Source organism: Aureobasidium subglaciale (assembly GCF_000721755.1).
Source record: "Aureobasidium subglaciale EXF-2481 unplaced genomic scaffold scaffold_1, whole genome shotgun sequence".
In the NCBI taxonomy this organism is placed as follows: Eukaryota; Fungi; Ascomycota; class Dothideomycetes; order Dothideales; family Saccotheciaceae; genus Aureobasidium; species Aureobasidium subglaciale.
The window spans coordinates 360,378-380,404 of NW_013566994.1; the positions used below are offsets into that span (position 1 = coordinate 360,378).

Below are 20,027 nucleotides of genomic sequence, written 5' to 3' on the forward strand. Positions count from 1 at the left end.
TCGGTGATATCTATGTTTCCAGTTCTATATTCATCCACCACGGACGTTGAGTCAACACGAGCTGTACGATCAACGATTATCTAACAGTCTCGCTCAAGTCCGGACGGTTACAGGTTGGCGTCCTGAACTTGAGCTGAGATACATCAACTCCAGTGGCTCAGCTCTTCTCGGTCTCTGATACCCCTTTTGACATGGCAATGTCTTCCTGGTTTAGCATCGCTGACTACTAAAGCCACCAGCCTCCCTATTGACAAGTCGTTACAATAGTTCTCAGGTCCAGCTCACATGAATTCCGTATTCGACAACGATTTCGTTCCTCGTGTGCCACTGAAGACGTTGGCACGAGACTCGGCTGCATGCTCCTGTACTGGCGATCTTTCGACGCAAACATTCGACGGCTGCTTGCTCTCCTGGTACTGATTCTTGTGTGTTTTGATAGAGCAAGCAAATGCGGCATGGCATCAGGGCAAGCATTGTACGACCTTGAGCATCCTATATCTCCGAAGAGGTGAGTGCGCAGCCTGATGAAGCTGATTATACCCAATCAGGGTTGTATAGACGGACAGGGGCAGTTGAAACGACTGCTCCAAATAGTGCAAGTGTACAGCATCTTCCAGCTTCCTCTTGAAACGGGGTCGGACGAGGTTGTAAGACACAACAAAGTGCTGCCATAGACCTGTGTTCAGACGGGAGACACAAATTGGTCTTTGCGATCTGTCGATATAAGAAGCGCTTGTTGTAATCCACACTCCTTCGCAATCTTGGCTAGACGCCCATATATGTAAAGCCATTGGTCTTTTGAGATACGCGGACAGCTTGCGGCTGCATGGAGAGGCCAGATAAGTGAATAGCCACCAATCAGATCGGCTATCGTTTCCATCTGGTCTGGTGTTCTGGCTCGTTGTTGACCCATGCCCAGGTAGAATGGGACACTCGAGCAAATGTCGTCGACAGTTCGTTGTTCGATCCATCGAGTGTGGATGTAGCGATCGTCCATTGGGTAGTCGTATGGCCTGAGCCACTCTAGTCCATTTAAGATGACAGCCGCTGAAAGCATATGGCACGAGTGCAGTTTGTTTAAAACACACCCTTTGTGTACATCGCTGAATGCATGCACAGGGCCAACCCATGCATCCGCAGTGAGTGGGTTTACTGGTTTCTCCGGTATGTAAGCGATTGTATGTGGCAGCCAATCATCTGATAATGATGCAACCCAGTTCTGCATGGTGGCTTCCAAATGACATGCTCTTTCGAGAATATCCTCCATATCTGCCATGCTGTTGGGGTCGCGCTCTCGCTCGCAAAGTCGTCGAGTCTTTTCCATGAGCGCAGGTAGCTCAATGGTGCAATGAGTCAGGTATGCTAGTGGGTCGTCTTCGGTATTATCGCAGAGCCAGATCATCCCTGACTCGAGTTGTTTGGTAGGCTTTCCTTGTCGTATACAATTGATTAACATATGTGTTCGTGCTGCTCGGAAGAGCGCTAGACTTTGCTGAGTTTCGATTTGTTTTGTTCCCCTGCTTTGGACAATTGCACTTGCACCTTCCACATGGTTCGACCATGCATTAATGGAGTTATCAGTAGCTTTGATGGACTGTTGAGTCAGTCAGCTAGTGGCCCGCTTAAGGGTCGGTAATGGTTTAGACTTACCTCGTAGAGACACATCAGCAACGTCGCCTGAAGGGTTTCGTCCGATGTAGCTTGTGCTGGGTCCTGAAGAGCACTTGCAGCAATGCGCATCGCCTTGCCGTATGTGTCTGCTGCACGGTACTGGAGATGTCTCTGTTCAGGTAGCTGTGATATGGCGCATAACGCAGCTGCATGGGTAGCTGTCCGGAGTAACGAGTCTTTCGAGGAGGCACCGTACATGGGAGCCAAGAATGGAAGAAACTCTCGAACGGTATCCTGAGTTCTGTACAAGCGAACGAAATTCCTGAAGTAGACATTGACGACTTCCTCCTCGACTGACACGGTTGGCTGCTGGCATAGCGTTGTTAGAGCTTCAAGGTTGGTCTGGAGCGATCCTCGCGTGCGTATCAGTTGATTGTGAAGGCTAGAAATCGGAAGAATTGTTAAGTCGGCTGGTAACTCAGACGCAGCGCTCTTCGGAAGTGCTACTACACTATCCTTACTACTTTTGATGCTATCAGTCCTAACTCGTCTAGGCTTGCGAATAAGACTCACTACGTCGAATCAGGAGATCCGGACTTTCGAGGCTTTCTTGTCTTCGCGACTTTACTCGTCACCTTGTCGGTTTGATTTCGGAAGATGTAGTCTGCTTCATCTTTGTAACCCAGACATATCCGTGAGCTCTTTTCACATTGTGTGCATGTCGGTCGACCTTCGTCGCACTGGGTGCCGTGTCTGGTGAGTAGCTTGACACAGGCAAAATGGATTGCTCGACTTACCTTGATCTTTCGCTTTTTACACGTTCCACAACCTCGACTTGGCTTGCTGTATTTGATTAGCCGACACGTCTTTTTGTTAGATGGTTTCTGCCATTCTGCCTTACCCCCCGTACACCATGCTTGCTGGTTCGAAGCGGGTGATGGCGATACACAAAGCGACGAGAAACGCGTAGGAAAGTCACACCTGGAGTCTCTGGCAATACTGGATATATCTACACGATTGTTGCCTGGATGAACGAGAAATGCAATCTTCTGGAATTTTTGACGAATGTTGCATCGACCTCACCCTTGGAAACTCTGCTGCTCTACTGAAGTCATTCTCGCAAGCATTTCCCATTTAGGCCAGCACTATCGCTCGGCAAGGGTCGGGTGTCGGACGTCGGTAGCCGCTTGCCGCCGACCGGTTCTCTCCGTGCATCCGCTCTGTTCTCGAAACGTGTGCGAGAGATCTCGACCACGTTCTTGCACTGTATTTGTATATTCGAGCACCTCCGCTGGTTGATAAAGGTGAGGGATGTCCATCCGCCAGAACGCACACGGGTAAGGCGGAACCACAATATAAACAGTACGCTCGGACGACGCGTACGCACTTCGCCGATCGTAGGAAACCTTCTTCGAGTAACTACTCGACTGATGGAATTATTTCATTGTTCTGGATGCGTTCTATACCAGAACTGTCTTTTCATATCAATGAAACGAATACGCGCTTGATAGCATATTGTGCTGCAGGTAAATATGCATTCGCGGCTTGTTCCCGGCTCACGTCCGTGCAATTGGTGAGCCTGAATGCAAGGAGTGGAACAATCGACACATCAAGTCCTTCGCCGCGCTTAGCACCGGAAAATCTGGCAGAGTCAGGTAGGGCTCCGTGGAATAGGCAGCAGACATGTAGGCTGTCAGGATTAATGATCTATTTCTTTCTTGGGAGGCGTTCAACTTCAGCTCAAGCCCGAGCTCCGCAAGCTTGTACAAGAGCGTGGCAGAATACACCACGAGAGACATAGGAATCGTCATGGCAAAGACACGACACGAGAATGTCAACTGGCTGTTGGATCTCCATCACGATATTCCTATTCGACCTTTTATCTATTCTGTCGAGTCTTCTATCGAGCCTGGTTGTTTGGCTCCACAATCAAGGAGAGGCAGAGAAGTTGCTCCATACTTGTCATATATTATCGACAACTACGATTCTCTGCCGGAATTCTCTATCTTCATCCACCTCTAAAGACGAACAGTGGCACAATGACGTTCTTGGGCAAAAGGCAGCAGATACGCTCAAGGCTCTTCGATTCGACCATATCAACGCTGTCGGCTTTGTCAATCTACGCTGTACTCTATTTCCTGGATGTCCGGTGGGTATAAACCCTCTGGACCCTACCGAGGCCGATATTCGGAACAAAGATGCTAGGGCTTTCTTTGCAGGGATATACATGGAGCTGCTCAATATATCCCGCGAGCAGGTCCCACGTCACATCGGCAATGTCTGCTGCGCGCAATTCGCTGTCACGAGAGCGCGAATCCAGACACGGCCAAAGTCTGACTATGAGAGGATGCTCAAATGGGCCGATCAGAGTCAGGAGGTCGACTTCGGGGTGGGCTGGGTGTTTGAGAAGTTATGGGACATCATATTCGGCATGGATGCGATCAAGTGAGTGCTCAACGCGAGACTCACTACTCCGATTACTGACCTATATCATGTAGTTGTCCTAACTACGAGCAGTGTCGCTGCGATTTGTATGGCTGGTGCGGACCTTTGGCATCTGGCGAAGTCTTGATACCTAAATATACTTAAGGATAGAAAGTTCTCGCTGCTCTTTCAGCAAGACATTCATCCCATGCGCTGCTCGAAGGTGAAGGCTTCGTGCCGAACACGTTGCTGCATGAGATGACATATCTATGTGAAGAAAGTCACTCCCACCAACGTGCAGTCTCATGGAGTGGTTCGGATTGAATATGTTTGCTCGCTGTGATAGCCTTTCACTGATACTTTGAGGAGGGGCGATGGAATCTTGGGGTGGCAAGTATGTACAGTAGTCAGCATCGAATCTGCTACATTAGATTGCATCAGACCTTATTTCCATTTCACGATACAGTATAGTAGCAAAACTGGAAGGTGCATCCGAGACATTCGTGGGGTTCGGAAAGTGCTCCCGAGCCGCTTCCATTTGAGCAATCATGATCTTATCATCCGACAAGCTCCACGACATTAACACCTCAGCCTCAGGTGGCTTCAATAACTTTACTTTCTCTCTCGAAAGCGCGATCTCTCTTTACCTTAGAGAATATGGCCTTGACGGAAGGATGGAAAGACAAGCTGGCTTGGCCGCGGCTAATCGTCTTCATGGTCGTCCTCTTTCTTCTCATGACGACCGTGAGATCAGTGCTGAGCAAGAAAGAAGCTTTCAACCTTCCAGCAAATGGTCACCCTGGAAGCGAGAAACCACAAGAAGATGTTGTGGTGAACACATGGTGTCCAGTACCCGAGCTCCCTTCCACCCCTCAGGACGGCTTGATCGGCTCGCCAGAACTAGAAAGCAATAAAGACTTGTTGAGACTGCAGGTTGAACGTCTCAGCGCAGTTGTTGATATTCCGACAGTCTCGTATGATGATAACTATGATGTCGACAAGGATCCCAGATGGCATGCTTTTGTTACCCTGCACGAGACTCTGAAAACTCATTTTCCACGAGTGTAAGTGGATACCATTGAAAGAAGTGAAACTACTCTGACAATTCGAACAGGCATGAGAAGATGGACCTTGAAAAGGTGAATAGTTATGGCCTGCTATATACGCTACCTGGAAGCTCTCAGGATCTTAAGCCGCTTCTCATCATGGCTCATCAAGACGTTGTACCAGTACCAGATCCAACAAAGTGGAATCATCCTCCGTACGAATCATACTTTGACGGACAGTGGCTTTGGGGGAGAGGCTCTGTCGACTGCAAGAATACTCTCGTTGGCATCTACAGTGCCATGGAACGACTTCTTGAGCAAGACTTCAACAACACTCGTACCATCATACTATCATTTGGCTTCGATGAAGAAACTGGTGGCTTCAGGGGAGCTAAACATCTGGCTGGTCACTTGAAGGAGAAGTACGGCGAGAACAGTATGGAGATGGTAGTCGATGAAGGTGGCGGCATACGTACTGTCGATGGCGTGCTATACGCAGTACCAGCAATTGCAGAGAAGGGCTTCCTCGACATTGTTCTTACCTTGAACACACCAGGAGGTCACAGCTCTGGTCCACCGAAGCATACAAATATCGGTATCATGTCACGCCTTGTCGCAACAGTGGAAGACCATCCTTTCTCACCACATGTTGACGAACACAATCCATTCTGGGGCTATCTGAAATGTGAAGTAGAGAACTCGCCCAAGAAAGCAGAGCCATGGCTACGAGAGGCCTTGGAAAAGAAAGAAGATTTTGCAGACAGACTCATCGAGTCAAGAGGAGACGTTGTCCGCTGGTCTATGCAAACCTCACAGTCTGTCGATATCATCAACGGCGGCATCAAAGACAATCAACTCCCAGAAACCACCGAAGTAATCATAAACTATCGCGTCCTTCCAACCGACAAGATAACCGACGTTCTCAAGGCCGTCGCCAATGTCCTCGCTCCACTCGCAAACAACTACAGCATAGCAGTCCAAGGGTCTGGCTACTCACAAATCGACCGTGGCTACGGTGTCTTAAACATCTCCTCTCTCAACATCCTCGAGCCTTCTCCGCTGTCGCCAACAAGTCCCGACAACGGCATCTGGAATATCTTCGCAGGTTCGATCCGTCAAGTGTTTGAGACGTCCGCCGGAAAGGTCGTTCCTGTAGGCTCGTTAGCGACGGGAAACACAGATACAGCGCATTATTGGGCGTTGACGAAGAACATCTATCGATTTTCGCCGGTATTGGAGGGGCAGGCTAAGGGTGTGCATACTGTGGATGAGAAGATTGACATGCAGGCGCATTTGGATGGAGTAAGATTTTACTACGAATTGATTCGGAATGTGGATGGTTATCGAGGAAGTTAGCTTTACAGGAAATAGACATCTGATCATGTAGCTTGTCAATATGATGATTTGTTTTTCTTCGATGCATAGTAGAGGAAGGAGCGCTGTCTTGTTGCTGCCTGCCTCTTGCTTGATCGCAGTTTCTTCTTGGTTCGTTAGCTTACACTGCGTCATGTCAACAAGGACGGTGTATCAGAGAGGATGTCCGACTATCAGAGCATTCGTCAGAGAGCTACTCCCAGGTTGGACACTATACGTTACAGCAGCGGATCACAACAGAACGCCAATCTCGAAATCGAGGCGGCGGTACGAGACGGCGTTCTTGGTCTTCTTCTTAAAGAACTTACGAGGAATCTTGCGGAAGTTGGCGTCGATCTGGCAAAGCTTGTGAGTGCCGGTCGCTATGCTGTATCCCTGAGTTGCAATCTCGCGGTCATTGAACATGATTTCGACCGCATGATTGTTTGGGATGTCGTCTCCAACTGCAAATGTGCGGCAGAAGGGGAGAGTGATAGGTGTCTTGGTTGGCATGTCTTGGCCCTTCTTTACATGCCACGACATCTGATTTCTGGCTATAGTCTCCTTCGTGACATTATCGATGTATCTGTCCCTCCTGGAGTGTTTAGCGGCATCAAATGCTTCACTGCATACGATACCGTAATGGCGTCTTGCCTTTCTGCTTAGCACGAGTTGTCCTCGAGATTAGACAGAACGGCGCCTCTCACGACTGCTGGCCAAGAATTCTCGGGCTGCATGATGACGAATCTTGGGCCTTTAGACTCGCTCTCTAGTTCAGGATGTCATCCAGCTGAGTATATTCCGGAGGAGGGTCTTCATCCGCAAAACGCTTTTTGAGACTTCGGTACAAGAATTCAGACTGGCCGAACCCTCCAACCAGGATCACACCCTTCGCAACTTTTCCGTCTGCCGTAAGGCTCATAAGCTGTCTTTCGATGAGATCAATGATAGAGTCCACCAAGGGGCGAAAGATCATTCCAACTTCTGCAGAAGATAGAGCAAAGAAGCCTAAATCGATGCCCGTTTTAGCGTCGTCTCCACCATAAAGCGCACCAGTTCCGGGAGCTGACTCCTAAAGTCTTAAGGGTGACATCGAGGCGACGGCAGAAGGTCGGCAGTGCCTCCACCACAGTCACAGACGATGAAGTTGTCGCCGACACTCAGCAACTTCTGCTTCTATCCCATTGACTTTAAAGCGTAAATTGCAGTAGCCTCGGGTTCGCCGATCATGTGATATTCAGGTCCTATTCCAGCCTTTTGGGCTGCTCTCAACGTGGCATCTTTGGCAGCATCAGTCCAGACGGCCGGCGCGGTCAGAACAACTTCGATAGTCGTGGAGGAAACCGTTTGCTGAGTAAAGCGTTTGACTAATGCTTCTATAGCGCGACTATGAATTTGGGCGAGATAGTCGGAAATGGCTTCTTCGGCGGTCTTGCCGCATTTTCTAAGCTCTTCGTTTAGCTCATCTCTAGAGACATAGTCTGGGAGTTTCTGTCGGGGATCTAGACGCAGTTTGAGGCAACGCAAGCGAGTCTCCTCGGGCTTGATCTCAAGTCCCCAGCGAAGCCTGGTAGTGGTGACGACTTCACCTTTCCAGTCACGCTTGATACCTGAGTTTGGTGGGTTGGTCTCGTAAAGGATCTCTGAGGGCACTTTGTTAGATGTCACCCCGTTGGATCCAGGCCAGCTGTTGTATATCAGTGAATGGATCATGAAGCTTTCCTCGTAGTACAACTTACCTTTTGACGACTTGTATCTCATCTGCGGATTCGGGATCACCACTGTACGCCAGAGCGCATCCCAAGAAATTTGTGCCGAAGTCCACTCCGATAATCAGGCGATCGCGTCCTTCTCGAGGCGGTACATTGATACGCATATAGTGTGGCGGGATGCCGGCGTAGCAAAGGTGATTGAGTGACAGTTTGAGGGGGCAAGCAGATGGGAAGGGAGGAAGAGAGTTATGGAGAGAGTAGGAAAAGAGTTGTGAAGTGAGTAGGAAGAGTATGAGCCAAGATGCAAAGCGTAGTTGACAGCTGAGGTTTGTGAAGTGAGGTGTAGCTCAAACGTGAACTTGGAACTTGCGAAAGCTGCCTAGCAAGGTTTTCTTGTCGTTAAGTGGTCTCAGTCCCCTCTACAGTCACTGTCGGTAGTGAGTCGCGATTCAGCTGTAAGTCTGTCGGAAAACGTCAGTAGAGCAAAAGCTTCGGTCTGATCCAATCTCAACTCGTGTTTCTTCAAAGTTCGCTGGTTCGGTGAATCAAGCCATCCAACACGCTCACACTTCCTCCGATCGCACTACTACTCTTGGTGTTTCAATCCGTCACGCCCGCAGTCTCTTCTCTTACAACAACCTCGGGTCTTCTAAAACTAGCACCATGCCTCCTCAATTGTCACATTACGACTCGCGACGACTGAGGTACGTTTTCCACCACCTACTCCTGTTCATGAACTGATCTCCTTGCAGAACTCCGACTTTTGCCGATGTGTCAAGACAATTAGCACATCTCAAGAGACAACACAGCATACTTGAAGACGACCACGAGCAGACTAAGACTCACTGCGACCAGCAGCATCTGAGAGTCGCCAACTTTGGGGAATGCTAAAGGCATACAAGAAAGAATGCCAGAGATTCCAGTCGAATGAGGATCATTACCAGAGAAAGATCTATGATCTGGAAGCGCAAACTGCATGGAGGAGATCAACTCAGAAGATGCGGATCAGATACAGGCTTGCGTCTGGCCCATACTGATCAAGAAGACCTTCGAGAGCAATGACACAGAGGTAAGTCGATCGAATTTCATATCCTCATGTCATGATACTGATTGATCAAAGGCCGAGATAGTGGTTGTCTGCAAAGCCAAGGTCTCGGCACTCTGCTGAGCGATGCTCTAACCTCTCTCCAAGTGGTTGGAATCGGGGGACACGCTGAAGACCAGGGCTGTACAACATTCATTAAGGAAGGGAAAGGCTTCCTATCGGAGGTTGAAGCATTGAGGCTTGGCAAAAATTTCCTCCTCCATCTCTCAGATGCCCAAAGAGGCAATTAGCTTAGCGATCCCAAGCTCAACATGAGCATAATGAAAACTACTCTGCTTTGAATCAACCCGCTTCTTGATGGGAATGCCTCTTGAGATACAATATCTAAGCTTGCTTATTTCAGAAGAAAAAACCGAAGACTCCCGCTCATTGCTACATGTGTGTACAAACAAACCAGAAACTATGCAAAAACTCCTAGATACTCCTTCCTCATGGCTCGTAAAGACTGTCGCCGTCGTCGTCTACATCCTCCCGTTCATCATCATCGGCCAGCCACTCGCTGGCAGAGAAGCTGGACTGCGAGTTTGGTTGCGACATCTGGCTGTCATCGCCATCTTCATCAAGACCAGCCCATTCATGCTCGCTCTCTGCCGCGCCAGAGCGTACAGATTCTACCTCAGTGTCTCCTCCATCTGCCATTGCGAGATCGAGGACGTTGATGACATTGTGACTGTGTGGTGTTGCGTAGGCGGTGGGTGTGCTGAGTCTCTTTCTACTTGATCCTGCTCTGCATTGACTGCGTGTTTCCCACACATTCTCCATCATGGGTGTTGGCGGCTCGTGTGACCATCGTGGTGTCAATTCTTCTAGTCCGCCTCGGTATCTGCTCGGTGAGCCGGATGTGCGACGTCGTTTCTGGTAGGCGACAGGTGTGCATGATGGACTTGTACGGCGTCTTGGTTCAGAGACTCGTTTCGTAATGATCGGGAAGGACTCTGAATATCGAGCCGTGATCGTGTCGCCAGATGAGCTCGAGGTATACGATCTTACTGACGGGCTTGCTGGCTCTTGATCTTCGAATGTGATGCCAGAGCTTCGACGTTTGCCAAGAGAAGTGTTGCTGACTTGCGATATGAAGGACGAGAAACTAGGGGCGTCATCGAGAGCAGGCATGTGGCCCCAGAAAGGCTCTGACGGCGCTTCTCGGTTGAACAATGAGCCAGATCTTGCAATGGCGTTTTCGTAGCGAGGCAGCTCACGAATCTGAGGCCATGTCCAACCAGTCTTTCCTGGTTGGATGTAGCCATCGGCGGTGGTCATGTAAAGTCGTTTGCGACCACCTTTGCCATTCATAAAGACACCCGTGTCCAAGAATGATATATCCCATGTAGCCGGTGTGATCAGCTCGTGTGGTTCCAGATATCGGAGCCACGAGGATTTCTTAATCTTTCGCAAAGGCACAAATGCCTCTCTCAATGCTTCGTATGGTTGATGTTGGTTATTTGTACGATGATATGGCTGTGTTTCGACAAAGTCTGCAAAGGCATCCTTTACAGACTCCCAGATTCCATGTGCGCCGGTATCTACGATACTGACTTTGCGGACAAATCCTCGACTTTGTAGGCGCCTAAATAAGTTGCTATTGGGTCCGGGTGCTTTCGGCCAAAGCCATGGGTTGATCGTGCTCGCCCAGGCCTCGATAGTGTCGAAAGTCCAGGCAGGTCCCTTGTTCCCAGTCAGCGCAAGCAGTCCACCGGATGATCTCCTTTCATCACACTGGGCGCCAGGCGTGCTAGGGAGTGGATTTGGGTCAGAGTTTGTCGAATCATGCCACACCCCCTTCAGAGTACGTCCAAAAGGAAGAAGGACAACTTCGATCTCCCATGGATTGGCATATGACGGTTGTGCACTCTCCAGATCCGCCAGACGTTGTTCTACATCTGACACCCGCGAAAACAGCGCTTTGCTACTACGGGTCTGGAGCATCTGGAAAGATGTCGAGGCTTGCGAATCTTGGTCTTCCAATGCCAATTGAGAATTCTCCAAGCGAGCGTCAATATCCTTTTTCCAGTATTCCATCTCAAGTAAGCGACCGTCGAACAGCTCGAACTTTTCTTGCACTTCGTCCAAGGGCACGTGAGAGAACGAGTAGGTTTCGAGCGTCTCCAAGCGTCGTACACAACTCTGCAGGATATTTTGTACATCTGTTGATATGGTCTTGTCGGGTGTACTCGGCGCCTCCTTTGATCTGTGGTCGATGAACTTGGTGACTTCCAGACATGGTCTCGCGTCCTCGACCTGGCAGACTTCTGTTTTTGCGTCCAACGGCATTGATGGCTGGGATTGTGTCGATTCAGGATCGCCTTGACTGTGGTGGGCATTGGGTGGTACCTCTATCCGTATTGAATCGGGCACGTACTCGGCGGTAGGAGTTCCTTGGACGGTAGGACTACCCATCAAGCCATCCATGTTTGGGAACAGTGAGGCATATCGCCTTTCGTTCGAAGTTGTACTCTTGACTGGCGATGGCTCACTCGGCGCGCGACGTCGTTCATTTTGTGGTTCGTAAGACAGAACGCTAGCCGGCGCAGTGGAAGGGACCCAGGTAGGATCTTGCTGCCATCGCGCAAAGTTGTTCAAGCTCCCCCAGACGTCGTTCGATAGCGGCGCGACCTCTGGTCGTTTGATGCGATCGTGTCTGCTCTTATCTTGTGGAGGAATGATAGGTGGTTGGATCTGAGGACCAACAAGGAGACTGTTGCTGTGTCCGACATTGTTATCTGCCGGTACCGAGGGGGCGCTACTGTGTCGCATCAAGGTGGGAGGTGGATTGGCATCGACTGTAACGTCGTGGAAACAAGCGTGATGGCCGCAAGCGCAGAGTACTGAAGATCCATTTTGACTATATAGCGGCTTGTCGAGCCAGAATCTACGGCAGCCACAGGTCGCGGCTTGGGAGCCGCAACTCAGCGGACGGAAGTTGCAAGATCCATTTGGTAGAGACGCGTAGGAAGCGGTCGTGGTCGCGGTCGTGGTTGCTGTGTTTACAGCGTTGTGCCAAACTGAAGCCGCCATGGGGCCTCAGCAAAGCATGATCTGGGGAGACGTATACACTGGATTGAGACTATTGTTTCTGGTGAATAGAACGACTTGTATGGCGCGTTCATTGACGTGAGAAGAGGAATACGGCGTAGAGGGGGTGCAGAAGGTGTGTACAAAACAAATGTCGATGAGGCCGAGAATGCGCATCCCACGCGCCCGGATCCATCTACTCCACTTCGACGGCCCGTAGCGTAGAACGCTTAAACCCTGCTTTCCCAAGTCTCCGATCATGGCCATGAGACATGTGATGATCTCTCGCGAGGAAATAGATGTTATCACAGGCTTCTATCTTCACAAACTGTACCTGTGCGGACAGTTAGACTGTGCTTACTGTCTTGCCGTGGGCTTTCTCGTGTTACTCGACCTTATCAAGCTTGTATGTTCTGCATATCTGCACGTCAGCTCCGAGCCGTTATCACGTCTAGGTATTATCAACTCCAATGCCTGGGATTTTGAGAATTGTACAAGTCTCTGAATGCGTCGGAAGGCTTCTTATGTAGGTCTTTATGCTCGCATCAATTTGCTTCTGCATAATCCTAAAGTCTGTTATGCAGTCCGGCAATCGCACAATGACAAGGACACATCTATGAAGCACCTAGCCAAGTACAAGACAAGTGTTTAGTATAGTGAACATGTTCCAAAGCCTCTTACTGAATTCACTGCATCAACGGTTGACGGTGTGATAAGTAAAGAGGCTGGTCGATTTGGTGGTGGTGGTCATAGCGTCTTACAATCGAACTTGCTCTCTCTGACGTCCACCTCGGTCTCCATCAACGCGCTCTACATGTCGAGGGTCGAGTCTTTTTGAATTCCCCGTCGCCTAGCAATCAACCGAGTTGCGATTGTCGCGTGTTCGACCTAAGCTCGAGAGTGTAGATCTTGATAAGATGTAAGACTTTTTCCCGGCGCATTCTCTCTCGAATAGCACGCGTCGCAACCCGGACATACTCCGTAGAGAGAGGTATACTAACTGGCATACCGTAGTTCTGCCGCCTGTCACGGGCGCATCCCACCTCGATGGACGATCAAATGTCTAGCTACCCGGAGCCCGACAGCCAGCAGCATTACACGCTGTATCCTGCTCCGGGTCAGCAACCATTGCTGGACCCTGTCCAACAGGAACAATTGCAATTCAGTCAGCTCGGTCAACTTGGTCAAGCCATCTACCCTAAGGCGGAAGGTGAAGTAGATCCGAATGCGCCAAACCACATCGAACAGCGGATCGAGCAATTGCAGCAACAACCACCGCACCCTCAACCTCAACACCAGCACCAGCATCAGCACCCTCTCCAACACCACGACCAACAACAGCATGACCAACACCAACAACAACCTCTCCCGCCTCCACCTCCACCAATCGCTCAACCGCAAGGTCCCCAAGTCCAAGGGGAGACTCCCCAGAAGGCCAATCGCCTACGCAAAGCATGCGACTCGTGCAGTATTCGCAAAGTGAAGGTATGCCAGACTGCCATTCGTCTTGTCGAACCCTAGTATTGTACTAAGCTCAATTTGTAGTGTGATGAATCGGGTCCACCATGCAGAGCTTGCGCCGCTCTAGAAATTCCCTGTACATTCGAACGACCCAGCCGTCGCCGTGGCCCTCCCAATAGGCATGCAGAAGCCATCAAACGCCGCCGTCTCGAGGAGTCTCCGCATATTAGTGGCCAGTCGACACCCTCCTCTCCGACCCATGCCGCACAAGCTCTGGCAGCTCTGTCCTCACATCCCTCTCATCCTCCAATCTCTGCCGAGGCCATTTGCGACATCCAGACCTTGGACCTCCTTGTGAACGACTTCTTCACCTACGTCCACCCGCTATGCCCATTCCCACACGAGCCCAGCTTCCGTGAGGCTTGGAAGAGAAGAGAAGACTACAACAATCGTGCATTTTTGGCCTTGCTTTCCTCCATGGTCGCTGCTCTCGTAGCTTCGTTCCCACGAAAGCCAAGATTGCACCTGAAGGCTCAGCGCAGAGATGTCGACTTCCCCAATCACATGGCACTTGTCTTGAAGTGTCAGAAAGTATGCGCCGACGCTAGGGGACCAGGCTACCTCGACAACGAGAACTTGAGTGTTCATGATGCTGCCACTAGCTATTTCCTTGGCCTTGCAGCCTGCTACACTTTCAGATGGCGCCAATGTCGCTTATACTGGAGTGAGTGTTTGACCATCATCCGCGCTCTTGGACTACACAAGCCGACCGAGCAGAACTTTACGCGACTGGGCATGCTTCCAGCTGCAGTAGGCTCCAACGGTCCAAACGTAGAGGGAAATCGTGACGACGTCCTTGACAACATCACCCTAGAAATGGGCAGACGAATCTTCTGGACCATGTTCGTCAGCTCAAAGACGATTCATCAGTGCGGCTCTGCCTTCAGCGAACTCGTCATTCCGCCCGAGACTCACTCCATGCCCTACCCTCCACTTCCCGTTGAGGTCGACGACTTCTGCATCTTCCCTGGACACATCGAGCCGCAGCCACCAGGTCTAGTCCCGATGATTGCTGGTTTCAATGCTAATGTTAAAATCTTCATGTCTTACAACCCTCTATCCACCATGGAATTGGCCTGGGGCATTGACGCGCTGGTTGACGTTGAGCGTCAAAAGAAGGTTCTTCGTGACTCGCTGGAAAGATGCAAATCAGCCATCAGGGATCTGCCGCCTGTACTTGTCATCTGGCCGACTGACAACAATCCTTTCGCCAATCACAACGGAAACGAGCTCGGCCTTGACTTTTCAAACACATCGTATGCACGCGATCCAGCAACTCTAAACCCCAACACGGTGGACGCCACGCCTGAGGACCGTAGAAGACGACAGTACGAGATTCAGAAGGCTAACATCCATGGGAGTGGCCTCTGTACGAGGTCATACATTGTCGAAAAGTACTTTACTCTGATCGAGGCGCAGGCCAGGAGTAAGCTCCAGGCAGAGAACGCGGAATCCGGCTTGTCTAGCGAAGTAGCTGCAGAGCTTGATGGTCTGCTTTCAGATGGAGCGGCTTCTGCCGATGCTCTTGATCGTGAGATGTCGGAAGAGCGCGAAGGCATTGTCAGAGACTTGCTTTCTGTTCTGAGCAGTATTGACAGGGTGAACATGGAGCCCAACGCAGACAGCCTTGTAAGTGGATCATGTGAACAGAGGATGATAGCAAGAAAGTGGCTAATCTGTTCTGCAGACAACAAAGATTCGCGTTGTAGCGAGCACCCTCCTGGAAGTGCCCAAGTCACGCAAGGGACAAGTGGCGCAACAAGCCGAGCAATATCTTGCAGCTTTCCTTGAGATTCTTGTCAAGCTGGAGCGTGTGAACCCTGGACACGACGATCCTCTCAACCCTAATGACGAGGAATCAGAGTTGCGAAACTGGGCGGACCTCCGAGAATACCAACTCAAGTTCGCACAGCAGGGCGGACTATCTAGTCTTGGTTGATTGAGAGTGGACGTTGTCTAGAAGGAATGGGCGTTCACGGGTATAATCTATTGCTAGCAACGTGTATAAGGGACTTGTGGCTGGGATTAATGGCGATGAAGCCGGGATGGCTTTGCATCAAAAGCGAGCATGCTGTACATTAGGATATATCATAATTGCTTGACGTTCTTCAACTCCTATCTTCCTCTCCTGATCGTTGTTCTAAGGATGCTCCTTCCTTGTCAGGGGCTCCGGGCTTGGCGTTGGCCAGACTTCCGAGGCGCAATGGTGGCAGCTTGCTTTCTATTTACAGACCAAAATACTAATATATCACGCGAACTCTGGAAGGCGCATATCAGGGAGTAAGAGGAGGAAACGACAGGAAAAGTAGTCGAGTATCACATTGCGACATCCTGGCTTCGACGAGTCTCTGTAAAAGTAAGAGCGGATTGGACCACGCAGCGTTGGCTACAGCTTTCGTTGGAACACAGGATCGCAGGCACTCTCGTTAACCATGGAGTTCTCCATGACTGGATCGCCGGCAACGACACCGCTGGTAACACCGGGCGGCTCTAAGGCAAGACAGACCGAGCAAAGATTCCGACCACCCGTCGCACCAAGTCCCTACTCGGAGTATCAACAAGCCGGCTCAGAAGCGAGTTACTTCCCAGTTCAGCCTCAACAGCAGGCCCCACCACTACAACAGCAGCAGCAACAACAACAACAACCACCACAGAGTATGGACGGTTTGTCAAATCAGATGGGCAGCATGGGTCTCGGTGGTCAAGCCTTCGCTCCAGCTGCACCAGGCGCGCGGCCGCATAAAAAGAAGGATAGACACGCATACCACCAGCTCGAAACACCAGCTGCTGCCCAGCCTCTGCCAGGCGCCGTACCAGGGACCACGTCGTCTCAGTTCTACAACGCTCAGAATGCGCCTGTACCTGGAACAGCAGCACCGTACATGTCTCAGCAAATCACTCCCGCCATGTCACAGTTCCCCGCAGCAACCTCTGCCTTCACACCCGCAAATCCTGCAACCTCGACTGAACACGCTGCTCGTCAAGGAGACCAGTTGTTGTCAGCTCCTGCTTCTTCTCAGTCAGGCAAGGTCGACCCTGACCAGATCCCCAGTGTGCCAAGGTCACGCGACATTCCCGCTCGTCACTACCAGGAGCGCATATATCCTACTATGGAGCAGCATCTCCCTCCGCCTGCTGTCGTTCCCTTTGTCGCATTCGATCAGGGCAACAGTTCTCCGAAGTTCGCACGCCTCACCTTGAACAACATTCCTACCTCCAATGACGCTCTCCAAACTACTGGCCTTCCTTTGGGTCTTGTTCTGCAACCATTAGCACCTCTACAAGATGGCGAACAACCCGTACCTGTTCTTGACTTTGGCGACGTCGGTCCCCCACGCTGTAGGCGTTGTAGAACTTACATGAACCCCTTCATGACCTTCCGTTCTGGCGGGAACAAGTTCATCTGCAACTTGTGCAACCATCCCAATGACGTACCTTCCGAGTACTTTGCTCCTACTGACCCATCAGGCATCAGAGTTGATCGATCGCAGAGACCTGAGCTGATGTTGGGCACTGTTGACTTCCTTGTTCCCAAGGAGTATTGGACAAGAAACCCCGTTCCTCTCCAGTGGCTATTTGTGATCGACGTCAGTCTTGAAGCGTCTAGCAGAGGCTTCCTCGGCGCCATGTGCAGAGGTATACTACATGCAATCTACGCTGAGGATGGTACGAGCAACCTTCCAACGGGTGTCAAGGTTGGTATCGTCACATTCGACCGAGAGGTGCACTTCTACAATTTGACTCCAGGTCTCGAGCAAGCTCAGATGATCGTCATGCCCGATATTGAGGATCCGTTTGTCCCCTTGAGCCAGGGCTTGTATGTCGATCCTCAAGCATCTAAAGCTGCCATCACTTCTCTTCTCAAGCGGATACCAGACATGTTCTCGTCAGTCAAGAGCCCAGAACCTGCTCTGCTACCTGCTATCAACGCTGCTCTGGCTTCTCTGACTTCCACTGGAGGCAAGATTGTGTGCTCCGTATCAAGCCTTCCCACCTTCGGTCCCGGACGTCTCTTCCCTCGTGACAAGAATGAAGGTCGCGACACAGACGCAGAGAAGAAGCTTTACACTACCGAGCATCCTGGTTGGAAAAGTACCGCTGCGAAGATGGTCGAGGCCGGTGTCGGTATAGACTTCTTTATGGCTGCACCTAGCGGCGGTTACCTTGACATTGCGACCATCGGACACTGCTGTGCGGTATCTGGAGGTGAGACTTACTACTACCCTAATTTCCACAGCCCACGAGACGACTTGCGACTAGCAAAGGAGCTCAAGCACACTGTGACTCGCGAGACTGGTTTCCAGGCCCTCATGAAGGTCCGCTGCTCTAATGGTCTTCAACTTTCTGCTTACCATGGCAATTTCACTCAGCACACATTTGGCGCTGATCTTGAGTTTGGTGCTATCGATGCAGACAAGGCGATTACCGTCATGTTCAGCTACGATGGCAAGTTGGATGCAAAGCTGGACGCCCACTTTCAAAGCGCACTACTCTACACGACAGCGACAGGTGAACGCAGAGTTCGTTGTACGAACACCGTTGCGAGTGTGAGCGAGAATGCTCTCGAAGCAATGAAGTTCGTCGATCAAGATGCTGTGGTCAGCGTCATCTCCAAGGAAGCCGCTTCAAGAGTTGCAGAGAAGACTTTGACTGATATTCGCAACTCTCTGAGCGAAAAGACGATTGATATCCTGGCTGGCTACCGCAAGAACTTCTCAGGCTCACATCCTCCTGGTCAGCTGGTATTGCCAGAGAACCTCAAGGAGCTGAGTATGTACATGCTAGGATTGATCAAGTCACGAGCTTTCAAGGGTGGTCGCGAGCCTAGCGATCGCAGAGTTCATGACATGCGCTTGATAAAATCGATGGGTCCTATGGAGTTGTCATTATATCTGTACCCACGCATCATCGCTATCCACAACTTGGAGCCGACAGATGGTTTCGCAGACGAGAATGGTCGACTTCTCATGCCACCTACTATCAGAGCGTCGTTCGGACAGATTGAAGAAGGTGGCGCCTACATTGTCGACAACGGCCAAATCTGCCTGTTATGGATGCACGCTCAAGTATCGCCCAACCTGCTTGAAGACTTGTTTGGCGAGGGTTACAATGAGCTCAAACATCTCGATCCATTCAGCTCTAGCTTACCCGTACTCGAGACACATCTCAGCGCTCAAGTTCGAAACATCATGCAGTATATGGAGACCACACGAGGCTCAAAAGCCATGACGATACAACTGGCAAGGCAAGGATTGGACGGCGCAGAGTACGAGTTCGCTCGCTTGCTTTACGAAGACCGTAATGGCGAAGCTCAAAGCTACGTCGACTGGCTGGTGCATGTGCACAGGCAGATACAGATGGAGGTAAGTCGAGAAGCAACGCGAAATCGAGACAACATGACTAATTCCTCGACAGCTATCCGGTCAACGCAAGAAGGATGACGGAGGAACAGACATCAGCGGCACTGTGGCATCTACCTTCGCAGGTCTACGTGCGCCGTACTGGGGCTGAGTCTACTAAGAAGTAAAGATGATTGTTTGTGATGTGATAGCGTTAAAGCGAGGAATTTGTTCATGGATGGGGTGTCTGAGCGAAGCAAAAAAAAAAGCATTGCTTCTTTCCGATTGTATGGAACTTGGCGATAGAATGAACGTATAGTCATGTGTCACGATCATTGTTACAACACTAATTGGAGACATCGAACGCAAAAGTCAATCAGAGTCGCATGAGAATATGTCGTGGTCAAGTCAGACTGGCCGAGGGTAGCACCCTGTCGTCAATGAAATTGGTCGACTTGTAGACGATTGCGTCGCCGCATATCTTCTAACATATTATGAGAGCACTCTGAGTATTTCAGACTGTCCTCTGCAGAAGTTTTGCACGGATCCAGTCACCGTTGTCGTTGTTGGTTCCAAAATGTGATCCTTAATGATTGTCGTGCTGATACAGCATGAATTGTTTCAACGCTTCCTAGCAACAGCGAGGCTCAGATTGGAGTGTAAGTCTGAAATGTTAGGAATTTGTTCCATCATGTCAAGCACATTATTGTCATCGCCAATCCAGAGACTCTAGACTCGAGATATGCTGGCACATGGAAGACATGTGTCCTAAAGGTCGCTCCTTCCATGAGAATCTCACGATAAGCAGAATCTCGATATTAGCGCTCCTCGCGTTCAGCTTCCCCGAGAAGGCGTTATCGGCGTTTATCTGGAGAGGTTCGTAACAGCTGTCTCCAAATTCCCC

The 20,027-nt window shown here is 50.5% G+C and overlaps 8 protein-coding genes across 8 annotated transcripts; 4 read left to right on the plus strand and 4 right to left on the minus strand.

Moving 5' to 3' along the window:
* Positions 1 to 569: 569 nt before the first annotated feature.
* Positions 570 to 2,641, minus strand: AUEXF2481DRAFT_176859 (uncharacterized protein). Its single transcript, XM_013492927.1, has 5 exons — positions 2,513 to 2,641; positions 2,409 to 2,454; positions 2,185 to 2,351; positions 1,651 to 2,134; positions 570 to 1,594 (listed from the first exon to the last, which is right to left on the minus strand). Exons 1-5 carry the CDS (start codon positions 2,524 to 2,526, stop codon positions 683 to 685), a joined length of 1,623 nt encoding a protein of 540 aa, XP_013348381.1. The 5' UTR covers positions 2,527 to 2,641; the 3' UTR covers positions 570 to 682.
* Positions 2,642 to 3,176: 535 nt separating this feature from the next.
* On the plus strand, positions 3,177 to 4,496 carry AUEXF2481DRAFT_176961 (uncharacterized protein). Its single transcript, XM_013492928.1, has 2 exons — positions 3,177 to 4,056; positions 4,110 to 4,496. The coding sequence occupies exons 1-2, from the start codon at positions 3,443 to 3,445 to the stop codon at positions 4,198 to 4,200; spliced, it is 705 nt and encodes a 234-aa protein (XP_013348382.1). The 5' UTR covers positions 3,177 to 3,442; the 3' UTR covers positions 4,201 to 4,496.
* Positions 4,497 to 4,770: 274 nt separating this feature from the next.
* AUEXF2481DRAFT_948 (uncharacterized protein) lies at positions 4,771 to 6,437 on the plus strand (the record flags this gene model as incomplete). The annotated part of the gene is made up of 2 exons (XM_013492381.1): positions 4,771 to 5,099; positions 5,150 to 6,437. 2 exons carry the CDS (start codon positions 4,771 to 4,773, stop codon positions 6,435 to 6,437), a joined length of 1,617 nt encoding a protein of 538 aa, XP_013347835.1.
* A 1,073-nt stretch (positions 6,438 to 7,510) lies between these two features.
* Positions 7,511 to 8,619, minus strand: AUEXF2481DRAFT_177213 (uncharacterized protein). The gene is made up of 2 exons (XM_013492929.1): positions 8,174 to 8,619; positions 7,511 to 8,121 (listed from the first exon to the last, which is right to left on the minus strand). Exons 1-2 carry the CDS (start codon positions 8,308 to 8,310, stop codon positions 7,611 to 7,613), a joined length of 648 nt encoding a protein of 215 aa, XP_013348383.1. The 5' UTR covers positions 8,311 to 8,619; the 3' UTR covers positions 7,511 to 7,610.
* On the minus strand, positions 8,589 to 9,208 carry AUEXF2481DRAFT_35355 (uncharacterized protein). Its single transcript, XM_013492663.1, has one exon. The coding sequence runs from the start codon at positions 9,122 to 9,124 to the stop codon at positions 8,930 to 8,932; it is 195 nt and encodes a 64-aa protein (XP_013348117.1). The 5' UTR covers positions 9,125 to 9,208; the 3' UTR covers positions 8,589 to 8,929.
* Positions 9,209 to 9,537: 329 nt separating this feature from the next.
* AUEXF2481DRAFT_35356 (uncharacterized protein) lies at positions 9,538 to 12,396 on the minus strand. The gene has a single exon (XM_013492664.1). It carries the CDS (start codon positions 12,264 to 12,266, stop codon positions 9,681 to 9,683), a length of 2,586 nt encoding a protein of 861 aa, XP_013348118.1. The 5' UTR covers positions 12,267 to 12,396; the 3' UTR covers positions 9,538 to 9,680.
* Positions 12,397 to 13,079: 683 nt separating this feature from the next.
* On the plus strand, positions 13,080 to 15,898 carry AUEXF2481DRAFT_35357 (uncharacterized protein). The gene is made up of 4 exons (XM_013492665.1): positions 13,080 to 13,182; positions 13,278 to 13,748; positions 13,809 to 15,413; positions 15,472 to 15,898. Exons 2-4 carry the CDS (start codon positions 13,311 to 13,313, stop codon positions 15,721 to 15,723), a joined length of 2,295 nt encoding a protein of 764 aa, XP_013348119.1. The 5' UTR covers positions 13,080 to 13,182; positions 13,278 to 13,310; the 3' UTR covers positions 15,724 to 15,898.
* A 127-nt stretch (positions 15,899 to 16,025) lies between these two features.
* Positions 16,026 to 19,379, plus strand: AUEXF2481DRAFT_94019 (uncharacterized protein). The gene is made up of 2 exons (XM_013492883.1): positions 16,026 to 19,147; positions 19,200 to 19,379. The coding sequence occupies exons 1-2, from the start codon at positions 16,217 to 16,219 to the stop codon at positions 19,293 to 19,295; spliced, it is 3,027 nt and encodes a 1,008-aa protein (XP_013348337.1). The 5' UTR covers positions 16,026 to 16,216; the 3' UTR covers positions 19,296 to 19,379.
* Positions 19,380 to 20,027: the final 648 nt, after the last annotated feature.